The sequence below is a fragment of the Syngnathus scovelli genome, chromosome 6 (assembly GCF_024217435.2).
Source record: "Syngnathus scovelli strain Florida chromosome 6, RoL_Ssco_1.2, whole genome shotgun sequence".
Taxonomy (NCBI): domain Eukaryota; kingdom Metazoa; phylum Chordata; class Actinopteri; order Syngnathiformes; family Syngnathidae; genus Syngnathus; species Syngnathus scovelli.
Window position 1 is genome coordinate 7,868,343 of NC_090852.1, and position 17,608 is coordinate 7,885,950.

The following is a 17,608-nucleotide window of genomic DNA, read 5'->3' on the forward strand; positions in this document are numbered from 1 at the left end:
CAATTTTTAAATGTAAGCAAACAGTGCCCTCGTGTGGCAGAATGAAACATGTACCGGGCATATTTTTCCACACAGGTACAAATCAAGTCCAGGAAATGTGTACAGTAAAACTTCCATTTTAGAGGAGATATTAAACTCGATAAATGAGTATAATGCAGTTGGATCCCACCTTGCAAGTCAGACTTGCTTAACATGTGTCATTGATCAAAGCCCGAAGTCCCCGTTGGGCAGTCTGATTCATTTACCAACTTGTCATTCCATGCATTGATTATGTTGTCCTTCAACATGTTAATGACATGCAAAGATAAGAGATGTTGTCGTGATTGCATCTCATCTACATAATGAGAGGCCTTGCAAAAGAGCAGCGGGCCAATTCAGAGGGGAACACTGTTGACCCGAGAGGGTCAAAATGACCCGCGATTGAGGCCGTTTAGGATTAGAATGGGGACACTTTCTATTTGCTTCACTTATTTGAAAGGTACAAATTTTATGACCCAACCCAGACTTGTGCAAGTCAAATGACCAGTTTAGATGCACAGTATTGGTACTTGGTTGACTAAGCATATCATGGACACAATTCTAGCCAAATTCCCCCATTGCATAACAGTTGTCTGGAAAAAAAAATAAAATACAGTCAGGTAAAATCACTATATCAGAGATTGCATTCTAGCTTTAGTCTTTAAAAAATACATTAAAATTGTGTTTTTATGCTGGAACTACAAGATCCTGAGTCTGCATTGACACAACACCTGATTTGCATTAATGGTTTGAAATTTATATGGAGCAATAAACAATTTTGAAATAGCAACCATGATGATTGACATGCTACCATCGTCAACCTTTATGTCATTTGGGGTGATGTGCAAGAGACGTCATTAAGTCGTGTTGTACTTTTCAAAGGCACCGCTAGACGACAGCAAAGCTCTATTTAAACTCAACACCCGATTCTATGGACGACAAGGAAAGGACTTAGGAGGTTAACTCAGTCACTGATTATTAGAGTAGGCTAACTCTATTTGTGTCAATTTACAAGAGAGATTTAAAACTGCATGGCTGCCACTCTAGTGCAACAGTAGTCTAGGTCGATTATTCACATAAGTATTTCCTTCATGGAGACATGTTTTCTTTCTTTTTATTAAAATAGGATCAAGGATGCTGGAACTTTTTTCTCCCTCAATTTTGAGCTTTTTTGCATGATGCATTACCCCGTCCGACCCCTCTACTGAGTGGTGTGTGTTGAAACCGAGGTGTTCTTAAAATGAACTTTTTTCGGTGTTGACAGTCTCTTGCGACTCTCTGCTTTGGCAATGGTACAAATAAAAAGCAAATCCACTTTTTTTTTTCTTTTTTTTTTTTTTTTGCATTAAAGTTAAAGTTAAAGTCCCAATGATCATCGTCACACACACATCTGGGTGTGGTGAAATTTGTCCTCTGCATTTAACCCATCCCCATGTGATTTTAATCCATCCCCTGGGGGAGAGGGGAGCAGTGAGCAACAGCGGTGCCGCGCTCGGGAATCATTTGGTGATCTAACCCCCCAATTCCAACCCTTAATGCTGAGTGCCAAGCAGGGAGGCAATGGGTCCCATTTTTATAGTCTTTGGTATGACCCGGCTGGGGTTTGAACCCACAACCTTCCAGTCTCAGGGCGGACACTCTACTACTAGGCCACTGATATATTACCAAATATGACGCTTTCGTGGTACTTACGTTTTTTGACGAAGTTTAGCAGGCAGCATTCGCTGATTGTAGAGGAATCACCTGTCGCTTTTAAGTGGGTCTTCGGGTGTTGTCTGTGAAATGCGCCTTGTTTTCTTCTTGGGCAGAGGCTCTTGTGATGAATAATCACTGTGCCTTTTCCTCACGGCAAAGATTCCCAAATGCGTCGGTTTACTTGACTTATTTCGCTTGTTTGTGAATGTAATATTTGCATCACGTGACGGCCACTAGACATATGTCACGAGTCCGTGACAGACGGATGTCATAGATAGATTCTGGTCACGTTTCAAAATGAAATATTTTTCAGGCCTTGACTGATAAATAAACCGGAGGTCACTTGAAGGTTAGGGGTTAGGGTTATAAATTAATTCCTGGGTTAGCATTGCTTAGAGTTTCAAATACAAATTCGGATTGCGTGGCCAAGGATTGAGGACTACTTCAATTTGAAGTCCCTTTAAAAGTATAATCCTTAAATATGTCATTATTTTGCATACAGTATTAAAAAAGGACACAATCCATCACAAAAAAAATTACACTACTATATCAAAGACATCAGAAACTCAGTCCAGGGCGTTTTAGGTGAGTTGATGACACTCGTTGGCATTGGCGTGACACCTTCTCTCTGTAACCACCAGTGTGCACCATCCATGAAAGCAGAAGTTTCAAGCATACATGGACTCAGTCAGACCTGTCTGCTTGAAGGTGCGAGCCACTTGTCTTGAGTGCTGCATCTTGGCCGAGAGAGCCTCCATGACGTCGTGCTGGTCCACGGCGGTGGCCGTGCGGTAGATGAATGTGCTCATGGACTCCAGGCCTCGTAGGCCTAGATTCACTCCGCAGCCTACAAGAGACAATTTGGAGTTCATAATAATTCAAACATATTGGATCAACATTAACTGGTGGACATTCCATAATAAATACTGACTGAATGAATACATTTCAGTATGATAAAACATTTTCAACCGTCTGTTCAGAACCGTTTGCCATTATTATACTTCCCACAGGTGGGTACAGATGGAGCAGCACAATGAATGAAATTAAAGCATTAAATCATGATTCACAAACACAAATTCTTTACAGCCAGACAAGTCACAGAAAGGCTTTGCAAATTTTCATCAATACCTGTTTTAAATGTTGCAGTTCAGCTCCTTGCTAGAGAACAACAAGTTGTATAAAAAGTAGTAAAACACTGAACAGTTGATCACACAGATAGACTTGCCAGAAACCACTTGGACACGTGCGTTGAAATTTTTACTGAAGATCAAATTAATATCACCCATACCCGTGTCAAAGTTGAGGACGCGGGCCGCCTCTCCCTCCACGATCACAGCGACATTGTCCCCCTCGATGTAGGCGGCGCTGACACGTCTGTGCGACAGCTGGACCTCAAAGAGGCGGCGGGTGCACTGCATGTGGTAGAGCGTCATGTCATTCAGCCGCGGTTCGATGTCCGTCTTGTATGCGTTGAAGGACTGATAGAAGATGTTCTTCATGATCTATCCGAGCACAGAAAGAAAGACGCTCCTTACAATGACATTTTGGATAATAAACCTCTCAAGGAAATAAATGTTTAGCATTCTGTGACGTGGATGTTTGTAACTGTAATGTGATTTTTAAATTAAGATCTTTATCTTATTATCGTGATGTAATATAAGTGGTTCTTCACAGAGAATAAAGAATCCATGCCAGTGCATTGAGTATTATTTGTGAGCTCCAACATTTGTGTTGAATAATCTATTTATCACAGGCACCACTGTATCAATTATTTTGTAAGAGGAAGTCAAATGAATGCATGAACATAGCTAAAACGGTTCAATAAATGATGAGATGTAGAAACATAAGAACATATTCGATATGAATTAAACAGGCAAAATCCACCAGTTTTTGATCTATCTAAGGGAGCGGCCAGATTGACACTTGCTGTCTATTGAAAATGACATCACAATTGTTCAGGTCTCAGGTCACAACCAATCACAGATCAGCTTCTGAAAACTGGTGAGCTGCGATCGGTTGTGAGGTCTCTCGTCACAACCTTTCACAGATCAGCTTCTAAAAAACTGGTGAGCCGTAATTGGTTGTGTCCTGAGACCTTGCAACTATGATGTCATTTTCCCCGAGTGAATTTTGCCTACTTAACTCATGTTCCACAAACACAATATTAATCCAAATGCAGTGTTTGAGTTAGTGGGAACACATTTTTATAAAGAAATTTTGGTGTGGACTTTCTCTTTAAATTGACTTGTTTTGGTGACTTGGAATCAATGATGGATCATCAAAGCCCTGAAGATGAATATTTTCCAATTCATGAGTAATGACAATGCCAGCCAACATCTTGCAATCTCTCCTCCTGTTCAGTGACGCTTGTCTTCTTTCTACGCAACCTGGCGCAGACATCTGTTACCAAGTAACGCGACACACCAAGTGAATGGACGCCCACGTAGCAACAAGGATGGCCTTGGCACGCACCTGAGTGCGTATATTGTGCGGCCACAAAAAGAAGTACAAACACACACACACACACACACAATTCCTCTGAGTGCATCCACAGACTTGAACATGCTTTCCAAAACAACAGCTCGGGCGCACGGGTGCACGCACACACGCGCGCGCACACACACACACGTGCACACATACACACTCTAATGGACTTAGACATAAGCATGGCCCAGCTGCTAAGTGCAAGGTGGTGAATACCTTGAAAAGCACCTTCCTTAAACATGATTCAGACGTTTGGTCAGTGCATTAGCAGCAGCGTATTTTGTCATTTAGGTGCTAAAGGCAAACCGTATATTTGCATACTATTAAGACTTTGACTATTAATTTTCATCATCAATTAAAAGATATAAACTCGAGAAAATTCCTTAGTCCGTGCTCTGAATTAAGTCCTTAAACTCATATTAATCTTTATTATTTAATATGTGAATCAGATCATCACTTTTACTGTAATCAATAATATCAAACATCATCAACAGTTTATCATTTTGTCGACAAGATGGAATCATCCATTGCATGAAGTGTGCGGGAGCATTTGGAACAATCATGATGTGTTCAGCATGTTTATTTGGTTTTAAGTGTGTGAATTAAGGCTAACGCAATAGCAAGTGCTTTAAATCGAATAAAATCTGGAAATGAGCAGTTTGCACTATTATTAATAGTATTTTTTAAGCACTGATAATTAGCAGAATATTATAATGTCAATGGTAGTAATATTCAATGGTGGTAATATTGTACTATTTATGGAACGCACAGAATGTACATATGCTTTTTTTTCCATGACTGCCTTCCACTAAGTAGAGGGGGAAAACGTTACAAAAAGACAGTTGGCACTATTATTGAGAGGCAGGGCATACAAGTATCTTACCGAGGAGTTGGCCGTGTGTCTGAGGAAGCGGACCATCCTGGCATCGGAGGCGGGACAGGCGAGGGCCATGTAGCGATTCCTGAAGGTACCATAGATCTTCAAATGGAATCCTTGCTTGGCCAAGAGGTTGCGGTGCTCCCGCTGGGCTTCCACCCCGTATGCGGATAGGTCGAAGTAGAGACTGTGGGCACGGATTTCCGGAGTGGGCACCTGACGAGAAAACAACAGAAAAACAGGGAATTGTCATTGTAGGTTTTGTGTTATGATGTAACAGTGTTTACACAACATCACCCCATACTGAGTTTCTCTGACCATGATTTAATTAGATAGACAAAGAGAAGATTCAGAGCCACTTTGAAGTAATTGCTGGGATACAATATCTGGTATAACAACGAAGAAAATGCATAAAACATGGTCGGTATCATTGATAAACGCTTTATGAGGCAACGTTTTATAATTGGTTGTCAGTATTTGTTATGGGGAAAATGGCATTGAAATAAATTGTTGCAAATAGTTGCATTCCAGTTTACGGTTAGAAATGTCCATGCTAGTGACTGATTTAATAAGTGTTGGGATTATGAGGGGCTCCCTGGAAACATTTTGAGAACCTCTACTTTGGACAATATATGTGCTATACATGACCTCCGAGGTGATGAAGTAGGGAACATACAGTACACGATTTCCTCTAATGGATCTATTTCAGTCCAACACTACAACATTACATCCCCATCCTCCCTCCAGCCGGAATTGATTCATCTCCCTTGTAGTGACATAAAGCAGCCAAGTGGGATCAAACAGCATTTAGTGGATGGCGAGATGATGGGGACCGGGACAGGGACGGGAAAGGACGGCGAGCGAGGCTGACAGGGTCGTATCCTGAGAGGCAAATTCAATCAGAACAGGAAACAAGCCTGGAGGGGGGGTGGGGCAAATTAAGAGGAGGCCACATGACCTCTGTAGTGTGGAGGACGTGATGTGAATAGTTTAATAGCAAAATAGAGTATGTACCACCATATACATTGGGCATAAAAAGTCTACACACCCCTATTCAAATGCCTGGTTTTGCGGCATAAAGAAATTACACCAAGACAACTTTAGAGCTTTTTCCACTATTAAAGTGATCTGTAACATGTACAAGATCATATTTTTAAAATATTTTCAAGAGGGAAAGTAAAATTAAAATGTAGTTGGTTGCATAAGTGTGCACACCCTCTTATAACTGGCATTTTGGTAAAAAAGTTCAGTCTTGTTTTTTGGACATAACACAAATGTGTACATGAGATTTTGGTATGGTGTAATGACATCAACATTTTGGCCATAATTCCAAAAGGTATGTTTGTTGTAAACACAACCCTGCTCAGTGCTCACTACAAAAAGAACACCATACTAAGGTTGTTGTTTTTTTAGCTGAAACAGAGTCGAGGTGGACGACTTGATGAACAGTTAAAAAAAAAACTTCATTGTTAGCACAGAACATTCAGGCTTCAGTGGGAAAGCCATAACAAATATCAGGAAAAGCTTACCAGAACATCTAAACAGTTTCAGTTGAGTTGTACAGGTTCTAAGTCACATTAACGCATCATGAAAACTTGGCATTTGAACAGGGGTACATACATATCCTGAATTTTTGTACCCACTGCATAAAGATTCACATCAAATTACTGTTGTATAGAACCCACACAGCGTGCTATGGAGCTGTAAATGTGATTATTCATCATATCAAATATTGGTGCCTGTATTTATATTGGTGAAATAAATGTTGGAAGTTGTCAATAAAAAGCTGTCTTCCACCCCATGAGAGGCAATTTTCAAAAAGTCAAAATACTTTTAGTGACATGCTTATATTCATCACCGCTTTTATTATGACCCATTTGCTCAATTTGTGGCTTTATGGTCTCTTTAATATCCTGCAATATCCTGTTTCGACTGACTCCCCTCACCAATCGCTCCGTACACTATAGTATGTTCGTCCTTGCGTTTGTTTATTGCACCTGTCTCTGGTCCAGCCTCTCGATGCTGGCGTTGGCTCCGTAGGCATGGCACGACTCCACCATGTAGTCAGAGCTGAGACCCAGTACGGAGCAGGAGTCGCCGCACGAGCCGTCGGCCACCACAATCACACGTGGCCACTCCCTGGCAGGGATGCGTCGCAGGTAATCCTCAGTGAACTAGTGGGAAAAAAAACACCTGTATTATCTTGCCGTTATAGAAACTATTTTAAAAAATGCAGTGGCATACGGCTGTGCCATGCAGCCTACATCATCTGGAGCAGGCAACAATTAGTATTCATCTATTGATAACATAACCAGAAAAAAACCTTTTATTTATTTATTTATTTATTTATTTATTTATTTATTTATTTATTTATTTATTTATTTATTTATTTATTTATTTATTTATTTATTTATATGTTTATATGTCTATTTATTTATTTTGTGTCTCTTCTATCACACTGATTGCTGGTCGGTCTGCAGCGTATTCCTGTGATAAAGGACAGTTATGTGGCAGTAATGCAATGCTACTTTTTTTTTCTTGACAGAAGTCTCCTTCTTCATCTTGCAAAGTCATCGGCGCCAAGGCGAAATGTGGACGTGTGAATGTAAAACAAGCTGGTCATGTGCAGGTTTGGATTGCGAGCATTGCTGTTTAATGAGGCGGAGAGCGGGACAAAAAGAAGTCTCTGGTCTGCAGCCATGACACAAATATTCAGTGAGCATTCAGTCCATCACCCACTCTGCATACAAATAGTACATTCATGCCAACTTGGGTTGAACTCTGGCTGGAAAGAGAAGGGATGGGGTGTCACCCATTATTCTCATCATTACAATTGTGTGTGGGCACAGGGGGAAGAAAGACTTGCGCAGACTCAAGAAATTCTAGCATGGAATATTGTAAAAAAGTTGAGCACATTGAATTCAATCAACATTTCAGTAGACTATGACGTACAAAAACATTAACCACAAACTGCAAGCACTTTCTTTACATTTTGTTTTGTTTTACAAAACTGTAAGAAAAGAGCGATTTTAGCAACGAATTGTAGAAAATGGGAAAGTCTTGGCACATATTGTGAATTAAGCAATAATTTGTCAAAGTTTGATATTTTTTGTGCATAGTTCTACTAAATTCTAAGACACCTGACATCATGTAATCATGAACATTGCCTAATGCCACTTGTAACCCGAACAAGGTTGCACAAGTGTACACACCCTCTTTTACATGGATGTGTTTATCGGACTGCATTTTTTTGCATGTGTTTGTGAGGAATTCAAGCTTGATCTTCATGGCCATAATTCCAAAATGTATGTTTGGGTGTTTGTTCGGATATTAGGATATACGATGTGATTTGTAACTTTTGAACTTAGCCACAACCTCAACCACAAGGGGATGTGCACACTCGTATGACCCCATTTTCAGTTATTTTATTTTCCCTTTTTCAATTATTTTTAATAATTGAATGTTACGAGTTAGAGGTCACATTAATAGTAGAAAGTTTATAAATGATTTATCTTGGTCTTATTTTATCATCACTAAAACATGGCTTTTAAATAGGCGTGTGTAGGCTTTTTATAGTCACTATATATGAAGATATGTGAGAAAATTATTTCCACACACCTGATGATGGTGTTTTGGTTTCCAGTTTGTCCCTTTAGAAGTGTCTATCATACCTTACGGTAGTTTTACAATCTTCTCAATACTGTAGAAACATTTCTGACATCTTTTTAGATTTGTAGTGGCACCAGGCGGTGCAACCCACCTTTTTCAGTTTTTGCCACCCAGAAGTACTTCGGCTCCAAGTGTTTACAAACGTTGTGAAAAGGCATCAAAAATTTTTTTTTTAAATGTACGTGTTGCAAATACCTTAGTGCCGAGTTGCACCCTGACGTCCACCTGCTGCTTCTTCTGCTCCAGGATGCTGAGCAGGTACTCCTGGAACACGCCCATTCTGGTGAAGAAGTGCTCATCGTGCCAGCATCCCTCCATGTTGTCAAAGTCTACACCGAGTCCCAGCAGAAAGTCCACGCTGCGCGGGTCCAGGGCGATCTGCTGCGGCCGGCAGAGCAGCGCGCTCCGGTTGCGCTCGTCCAGCACGGTCAGCTTCAGCACCTTCCCCGAGCGGACAGCGACCAGGGCGGCCGTCAGCCCTACGGGACCAGAGCCCACGACAAGCACCGAGATGCGGGCGCGCCACCGCCGGACCCCGTCCAGGCCGGCTTTGAGCGCCACGTAAACTGCCACCGCCACCACCGTGCTGAGCGCCGTATCGTAGGCGAGGGCGCGGAACGTGTCCTCAGCCTCCTCCACGCCGACGTGTTGAGATTGCACGCCGTCCATGACCCGAGGACGCGGAGGAGGCGGCGGCGGTTGTGTCTGGATAAGAGGCAGGAGGAGAACGGCCTCCCTTTCGTCCGTCAGCGAGAGGGAGAAGGCTGTCCCACGGGGTAAACACTGGCCGCCTGCGACGTGCCATGTGCGTCCTCACTCCCTTACTCCCTCCCCTTAGGTCTCGCTCACTCGCTCGCTCTCTCTGAGAGTATAGGGCCAAATACCAAAAGTTAACCCTTAGACGTATTGTTTGAATCAAATATGCCCCGTTTTGACATTTGACAGCAATATTAAATAACAAATACCCCAAATGTCATTCTTTCACCTGAAATTGAATAATAGGATAATCAAAGCATGTCATTCTTTTGTACAAGCAAGTTGGTGTACACTGAGGTTGCAGGGCAAATGTGACTCATGTCTACTAGTTATCAGTGTATTAAATCAAAAATCTTGACTTTCCATACATGTGTATTTTCTGTGGGACAGCAGTGATAACATTCCAAAAGGAGTTTGGAACCATCCCAAGAACGGTAAATGTTCCCACCACATTTGGAAAAACTACCACATTGGAATATGGGGGAAGCTTACATCAGGAAAAATGTCCAAGTCATGTATATGTGTTTTCTTACAGGACATTGGTGACTTTGTTTGTGGGAGAACTTGATACAACCCTGAGAACTGTTGCATGTTATCACCACGTTTGCACAAGTTCTTACCATGATCTTCAAAAGGTCACGGGAGAATCTCAAAACAGTGAGAGTTATGTACAAAAGTATGTATATTTATTTCCAGGGGATAGAGGGGGTGGTGTTCATGGAGAGAACTGTATCTCCACCACATTGACCCAACTTTCTGCATCTATCAAATTTTTAAATCAGCAGGTTCATGCATGAAATGCAAATATGTTTGGAAAAGAAAAATCCACAATATAGCAGTGGACAGGAAGAACCGTACACAAATGTTTTGATCCTAAACCTAAGAATTGACAAGTGTGCTGTTGCTTTGATTTCTGCAAAAGCAGATGCAATTCCATAGCAGCAGGTTACGGTGGTTCTGGTTCTACCAATCCATAAATGGCACCCTTTGTCCCTCTTCTCTTGATTCAATCCTACGCCTCGAACAAAAGGAGCTCAGAGAACAGCTTTTTAATCAGCTTGCCTGCATCCTCATCAGAGAGAAAAATCCTTAAGGCCTCACTGTTGCCATGGTGGATGACATTAAAGCATTCAATGCTATATGCAAAGTAGGACGCAGTTGTTATGCCATGAAGAAAAAGAGGACACAAAACTCTTGAGTGGAAAAATACGACAAACCAAATGTTAGGTACCAAGTACTTTGTTACTATTGTTAAGTGATATTTTCAGGTATCCGTTACTTTAATTTTCTGTCGACATTACACTTTTACTTCCTGTAAGATCCAAACGCCATCAATTCACATTGGCTTCCTCGCAGTGAAAGGGCAGTATCACTTGGTGGTGTTGATAAATCCTTAAGATGGTTTGCCAACTGTCAAAAAAGACCAAATTGGAAAAATAAGGACAAAATATTAGTATATAATCACGTTTTAAGCTCGTATTTTCATATCGGTAAATTAATGTTCAGAACAAATGTTAACTTTGTTTTTTTCATGTTAATTATGTGCCCTGGATCAATAAAAATTTGGGAACACGGTGCTATTTTCTGTATTAAAACCAAAATTGGGAAAACGGTTTAAACTGATTCCACAAACATTTAGTAACAGTGCCCCTGTACAACATTTGGACTGCTTAGAAGCACAATGAATGTCTCTGGTGTGCAGTCAGCTGTGTAGAATGATAACACACAGCAGTCAATTGTGTGTGTGCCATGGCCGTTCCAGTTCAGGGTTCTTGTGACGCGTCACTACTGGACTGCAGCCAACATATTTCGCTTACTTAACTCAAGGGCGGATAAATGCCAACATGGCTGAACAAACACAATGATCCCCTCACAGTGTGCAAACATTTCAGCATTCCCGCTGTTGGAATAAATTGTCATCGGACGTCAGCACAGGAGAATCCGACACCGGCAATTTGCCTGTCAACCTAACCTGGCTCAGCCTGGCGAAGTAATGACGTGCGGAGCAGGCGAAGCCGGAGCCGTAGTGACGCGCACGCACAGCAGACCAGACGACTGGGAACATCAGGAACACCAAATCACCATGGTTACACACACGGTGTAATAAGGTCGGGAGTGAGTGACGTCGGACTCTACTATCTCATCGAGATTCTGGAGCGCGGCCATCTGCATTCTGGAATAATACAAAGGATTATGACGACAGACTCTTTTGAAACATGGTTATAAAATAATGTTTTCAAACATTTGCAAAGGAGATCTTTTATCTGGAAAAAAATGTTAGCAACAAAAGTCCTAACCTAACATAAAAAAACAATTTAATGATGAGGCCACAGAGAAATCAGATAAGAACCTAATTTCAAAACCCTTTAGTAAGACTCTGTGCAAAAGAAAAAAATGAATAATAGAATAACGAATGGCATAACTTGGTTATACTTGGAAAATAAAAGAGCTGAAGGTCATGGAAAATAAATTACATAATTTGGAATTTCCCTAGAAAAAAAGCAACAACTGAACTCTTTGTGAATTTAATAGGTTAAAAAAATACTTAAAGTACAACTGTCACGTCTCGTCCCCAACTGCTCCACTATGTGTCTGTTGTCTTGGTTTCTGTCTGTGTGCTCGCCCCTCCCCTCCTGTGTGCCCATGATCAGTGTGATTATTCCCACCTGCCTCTCGTTACCTGTCGTGTATATAAGTCCTGTCTGCCCCTCACTCCCGGTCGGATCATTGGTTGTGGTTGTTCGGTGTTGGATTTATGTTGTGTTCATGTCATGATGTCTTTTTGGTTCCTGTTCCTGTCATTGGTAATGTCACCCTGTCTTTTGTTTCACGTGTTTTTGGTCAGTCTCGTTGTTAGGTTTTGTTAAGTCATGTCAGTTGCCGAGTCTGTTAGCTTGCCTTTTTTGAGTTCACCAATAAACCCTGGTCCAAGCTGCACTTGGTCGTCCTGCTCCATGCCCCACCTGATCCTGACAACAACATAATACATAATTTGAGTTTTCCTAACAAAAAAGTAAGAGCCTGCTGCTGTGAGAATCTTTTTTAAAAAAGCTCCCCAAATTAAGGTAGACATTAAAGGAAAAACCCCTCAAATGAGTAGAAAATGACAAACTAGAGTTTCTGAAACCATTTCTTTAATGTTTTAAAAATAACATAAAAGGGGTGACAGTAATTTCAGATAAACTGAGAATTTAGTAGGAATTTATTTATATATTAAAAAACGGAGCTTTCGAAAGTGCTCTTAATATTTGGAAAAATAAATTTTTTAGGAGGAAAAAAAACCCAATATCTGATATAACTGATTACAGACTAATTGAGAGGGATTTTTGATTATTTGGGGTTGCCTAGAACATGTGATGAACACGCCATGTATAAATAGAAATCTGCTTTTACAGCATGGAGTTGGAAAATAGTGCAGCTGTTTTGGTATGATTTCCTACTAAATTCTCCAGAGTATACTGAAAACAGCAAGCGTAACAAAAGATGCACACACCTGATTTGGCAGGGGTGGGTGGGTGTAATAAAACTTACACTAAAGGATCTTCCGCTTTAGACAGCACAGTGGCTCACACTAAATGCTAAATCGCAAATGTTTCCTGAAAGAACAAAATTCTGAGAGTATCCATGATTACACATGTGCTCAAAAGACCAACAGGTTATTATCGACTGAGAAAAATGAGATGGTGAGCAACCCAATGAGCATCGTGACGAGTCTGAGGGGGATTGGTGTCATCTCCATCAAAGAGTGACTTTTGCAACAACTTGCGATCTTGACACAATCCATCTGCTTGAATGTTTAGTCGCGGCGTGGCATTAAAGCGCGTTGTACTCCACACACTTGGATGGAACCGTCGTGAAGTGTTTTTGGCAGATGGTCATCAGCCTCTTTAGTCCCTGCGCAGGAGGAAGAAAATTGTGTCATTTGGCAAGTAGTAAATGAAATGGAAATGTGTGCAAGGTTCAATGAGGACTCAAAATTGTCCTCAAGTGAGAATACGAGTAATTGTCTGTGCCCTGTGATTGACTCTCAGCCAGTTCAGGTGGTACCCTGCCTCTCCAGTTCACCCACCACCAATGCATGGGTGGATGTCTCAATGAGAGACATTATTGACTGTTGATTCAGTTTGGCCGTTTGTAAACCCGACACGGATAACCAAGATAAGCAGTTAGTCGAGCCACCGTTTGCACACCTGAATATACTTCCTCTGCGTTTCATCGTTGAGGACATGAGCCACGTGCTTGGAGAAGATCTTCTCTCTGCCCGTACGGGCGTGGATGCCCACCATGGTCACACCAATGGGCCAGGGGGCGTTTCCAATGGCCATCTGGAGATACGCGTCGTTTGCCTTGACGTACTCTCTCTCCAGCATGAATTTGATGATGTCAGTGATGGACTCCTTGATGTCAGCTGGTAAACCCTGACATGACAGAGAAAAATTAAGTTGGCTGTGAAAGCTGAGTACATTAGTGTGGGGCTGCAAAGTAATGGAATTCTTTTTTCATAGGAAGTAATGGATATTTATGTGCATTTACTCAATTGTAAGTATATGCATGAAATATAAATGACACAAGTCAACAGTAGATGTAGACACATGACTGTCAGCATACACCAAGCAAAGAGCCACAACACGCTACCTTCTTCCTGAGCTTCCTAAAGAGAGGTTTGAGGTACGACTCTGTCTGCGAGTGGGTGGCACTGGCCAGCTTCCCCTGAACGCTGCGCTTCACATAGTCCTCGCGACTGTTCAGATCTTTGGCCCACACGCCAAGAAGGAACTGGAATGGGAACAGAAATGAGTATCAAGTCAACTGGCAGAGCGCCTCGTGGCAACGATTGGCGCCGGTTGTCTTACGCGCAAGAACTTGTCGATGACCTCTTGGTCCCCGTCGTCATCCCCTCTTCCCAGAGTTTTACCGAGAGCCTGTATGGATGATAAATATGCATCGGACAACATCCAGTGTGGAGTTCTGAGTATAAGTAGCGGGTACACACAAATGAGACTCTTGAACTAAGAAACAGCCTTGCTTTGAAGGTTAGCAGTTTTTAGCCAGCCCCCCCCCATTTCATGTCTAATTTTCTAGGATGTGTGAGTACCTCCAGTTCTTCAATAGTGGTGTTCTCTTCATGCACTTTGAGGTCATGCTGCGTGTCCTGTTCTCCCGGCTCTGTCCCACCAACAATTTCGTTTAGGTACTGCTGGTCAATCTTGTCCATGGCCGTCTTCAGGTCATTTCTATAACCCTATGCCACGCAGGCAGTTGATGTTAATAACATGAAAAACATGTGATAAACACAGCTTGTGCTCTCTGTGTTGCAGCTGAGCTCTGACTGTCAAGTGCAGTGTGGAGTACTGGTCAGACAGTTTACCGTGGTTTTAATTTGACTTGAGTGGCGGTATATGTGAAGCTCTCTCATAGCCAAAATTTTGGCTTGCAACACAAAACAAAATAAACCAAGTGATCGCTCATAACTGAAAAAGTCCCAAATTGGCTCACTGGTAACTAGAGTATCACTGCGTTATTGGTTTTGTATTCCACCTAATGGTGCGCGGAGCTATACCTTGTTCACTTCTGGAGTCAGAATCTCAATCTTACGGAGTCTCTGGAAAGCATCGTAGTCGGACTCTCCGAACAGTCGGATGGGCTCGCCTCGTTCCCTCAGCCGTCGGATGACCTAGTCACATTGATGCAAAAGACACATTTGTGTAATCATGAGTGTCTTGCTGGGAACCTTCTAACGATTTTAGGCTCAACATCTACTTCATTTGATATGCTGAACACATCTTCCAGGTTCAACTACTACATCTTTCAACATAGCTTATAAAAGTCCACACACTGAGGATCACTAGCAAGGAAACGTGCTCTTTTTTCTCTGTGATAAATTAAAGTGAAATGGACCCAGCTGAACTCACCTCCTGCCTTGACAGCGTCATTGGCAGCTTCTCTTCCGTTAGTTCCAACTCCAACACGGGATTAGCAGAGGTGGATGTTTCATTCTCTTCTTTTTTATCAAACTTCAACAGAAAAATGAATACACAGAGTTTAGTATTTGAATCTCAGATGAAATGCAGATTCAATGAGTGAAATTTGAGGCGGCAAGAACTTTTAGATCTCAAAATTCAATGAGGATGACAGCACAGATTTCCATGCATATATTCTTGAAACTCCAAAGAAAAGATAACTGATGTATTCTCTAATTGACTGCAAGCGGTTACTTCTTCAAAAATAAAGTGGTGAACTCCAACATGCTTTCATTGACTCGTGTAGAACTGATAATTTAAGGATGTTCTTAACAGGTTTAACCAAAATAATCTGGTAGAGCAAAGATGAGCAATTTAAATAATGGCGGGGCCCACAATTTTTCATCGGAGACACTCATGGGGTCAAATATAAGCACACACTTCTTAAACAACATCATACAAAAAACGATCAACCGCCAACATACATTTTCCATGAAAAATGGTGGTTTGACCCCCCCAAAAAACAAATGAAAATGTTTTTATTGTTAAAAGAAAAATCTGTAATCACAAGAGTAAACGTGATCATAATTTCTCTCCCACTATTAAAAACAAATCAAACATGGAGAGCGAATAAAAATGTTGCAAATAATAGAACAGCAATCAAAGTAAAAAACAAAAAACAAAAAGTAATTATAGAACAAACACGTCCAATTTCAAATCAGTCTCCATGCGGACAAGCACATTAAAGATGTGTTCTGATTTGGCAGTGTGGCTTCTGTTCCTTGTTAACTTTTAATAATTCAATGAAACAAGTCGAGTACAAGGAGCAGATAAAATTACATATCACCATGGAGAAATTAATCAAAATCATTGCAAAAGGTATCAAGGAAGTAGAAGCAGTATGACAATGTGCATTACAAAAAAGAAAAGTAAACTCAAAGTCTTTTAACCATGCATCCTATCAGTTACCCATACCTGGCTGTCAGGAGTCTCTCTCTGAACCTACAAATGCAGGTGGCAAGTTGAGGAGAAACAGCATAGTGAGGACAAATGCAGACACTAAATGCACACCTGAACCACCTTGCAGGTGTGCGAGAAAGAAAGTGTGCGTGTGTGTGTGCACATGCGTCTGAACGGTGACAAAATACTGAAGAGATGCGAGATCTGTTTGTGTGTTTGAATATGAACCAGAATCCACCTTATAGCCGCATCTTTGGAAGTAGTCCTCCTCTTCCTTGCGAGCAAGATCTCCTCTTTTGAAGAATCTTTTGGAGTCCTAGGAACAAAAAAAGGGGGTGGGGGTTTTTATGATTTACTTCTGCTGTAGGGGGAACATAGTAAATGGGACACTTTATTAGGTACACATGAACACACGACTGAGTAATACGAGGTTCATACGAACACAATCTGGTCTAAAACATCATTATTGTGCACACAGAAACAATCAGGCTGAATCAGATCACACACACACACACACACACACACACACACACACACACACACACACACACACACACACACACACACACACACAAAATATATACGTACCGTATAGTGAAAATACAAGTACATATTACACGTATATATACTTACATAATTTAAAATTGTACATTCAAACGTTAAACGTTAAATTTACGGTACAGGATGGGCACCATTTTTTTGCCATTTTCATCCGGTTTGCACAACTTTAACGCTTCGGACAACATTTGCTGATAATGATAATGTCAGCTTTGTAAATAAAGCTAGTGTGAGGATTAAGGGTCTGTCGCTCGTGAGGCATATATACTGTATAACACGCAAAAGAGAAGTGCTTCGAGAACGTTCCTTAAAATAACAAGTTAGCATTAGCAAAGGGGGCTAACTAGCCAACACACTCACGTCAACGAGTTGTTTTTCCTCGATGAGTTTCCTCTTCCTCGCGATCTCTGCTTTGAGAATATCCATCCCGGCTATATAACAGTAGTCGATGTTTATTTTATTCCTAAAACAAACGTATCCTACTAGAAAACGATCATCAAGTGCCTACATTAGCAGAGCTTTCAAGATAGGAAGTAAAACGGTGAGATTTCAGTTTAAGAGTATGTTCGGCTACTCACGAGAATATTTCAAAATAAAAGCATAGAACTCGGAGGCGATTCTTTAGATTTAA

At 41.3% G+C, this 17,608-nt stretch overlaps 2 protein-coding genes across 3 annotated transcripts; both read right to left on the minus strand.

Moving 5' to 3' along the window:
• Nucleotides 1-652: 652 nt before the first annotated feature.
• Nucleotides 653-12,497, minus strand: si:dkey-234i14.6 (uncharacterized). Its single transcript, XM_049722813.2, has 6 exons — nucleotides 11,472-12,497; nucleotides 8,939-10,909; nucleotides 7,072-7,248; nucleotides 5,081-5,290; nucleotides 3,002-3,215; nucleotides 653-2,560 (listed from the first exon to the last, which is right to left on the minus strand). The coding sequence occupies exons 2-6, from the start codon at nucleotides 9,410-9,412 to the stop codon at nucleotides 2,382-2,384; spliced, it is 1,254 nt and encodes a 417-aa protein (XP_049578770.1). The 5' UTR covers nucleotides 9,413-10,909; nucleotides 11,472-12,497; the 3' UTR covers nucleotides 653-2,381.
• Nucleotides 12,498-12,616: 119 nt separating this feature from the next.
• On the minus strand, nucleotides 12,617-17,539 carry prpf18 (PRP18 pre-mRNA processing factor 18 homolog (yeast)). Of its 2 annotated transcripts, XM_049722816.1 has the most exons (10): nucleotides 17,338-17,539; nucleotides 16,658-16,735; nucleotides 16,435-16,461; nucleotides 15,412-15,513; nucleotides 15,060-15,173; nucleotides 14,595-14,741; nucleotides 14,353-14,421; nucleotides 14,135-14,275; nucleotides 13,690-13,917; nucleotides 12,617-13,393 (listed from the first exon to the last, which is right to left on the minus strand). In XM_049722816.1, the coding sequence occupies exons 1-10, from the start codon at nucleotides 17,401-17,403 to the stop codon at nucleotides 13,313-13,315; spliced, it is 1,053 nt and encodes a 350-aa protein (XP_049578773.1). In that variant the 5' UTR covers nucleotides 17,404-17,539; the 3' UTR covers nucleotides 12,617-13,312. The 2 variants fall into 2 exon arrangements, with proteins under 2 accessions (XP_049578773.1, XP_049578774.1); XM_049722817.1 differs by lacking the exon at nucleotides 16,435-16,461 and having other exon boundaries at nucleotides 17,338-17,538.
• Nucleotides 17,540-17,608: the final 69 nt, after the last annotated feature.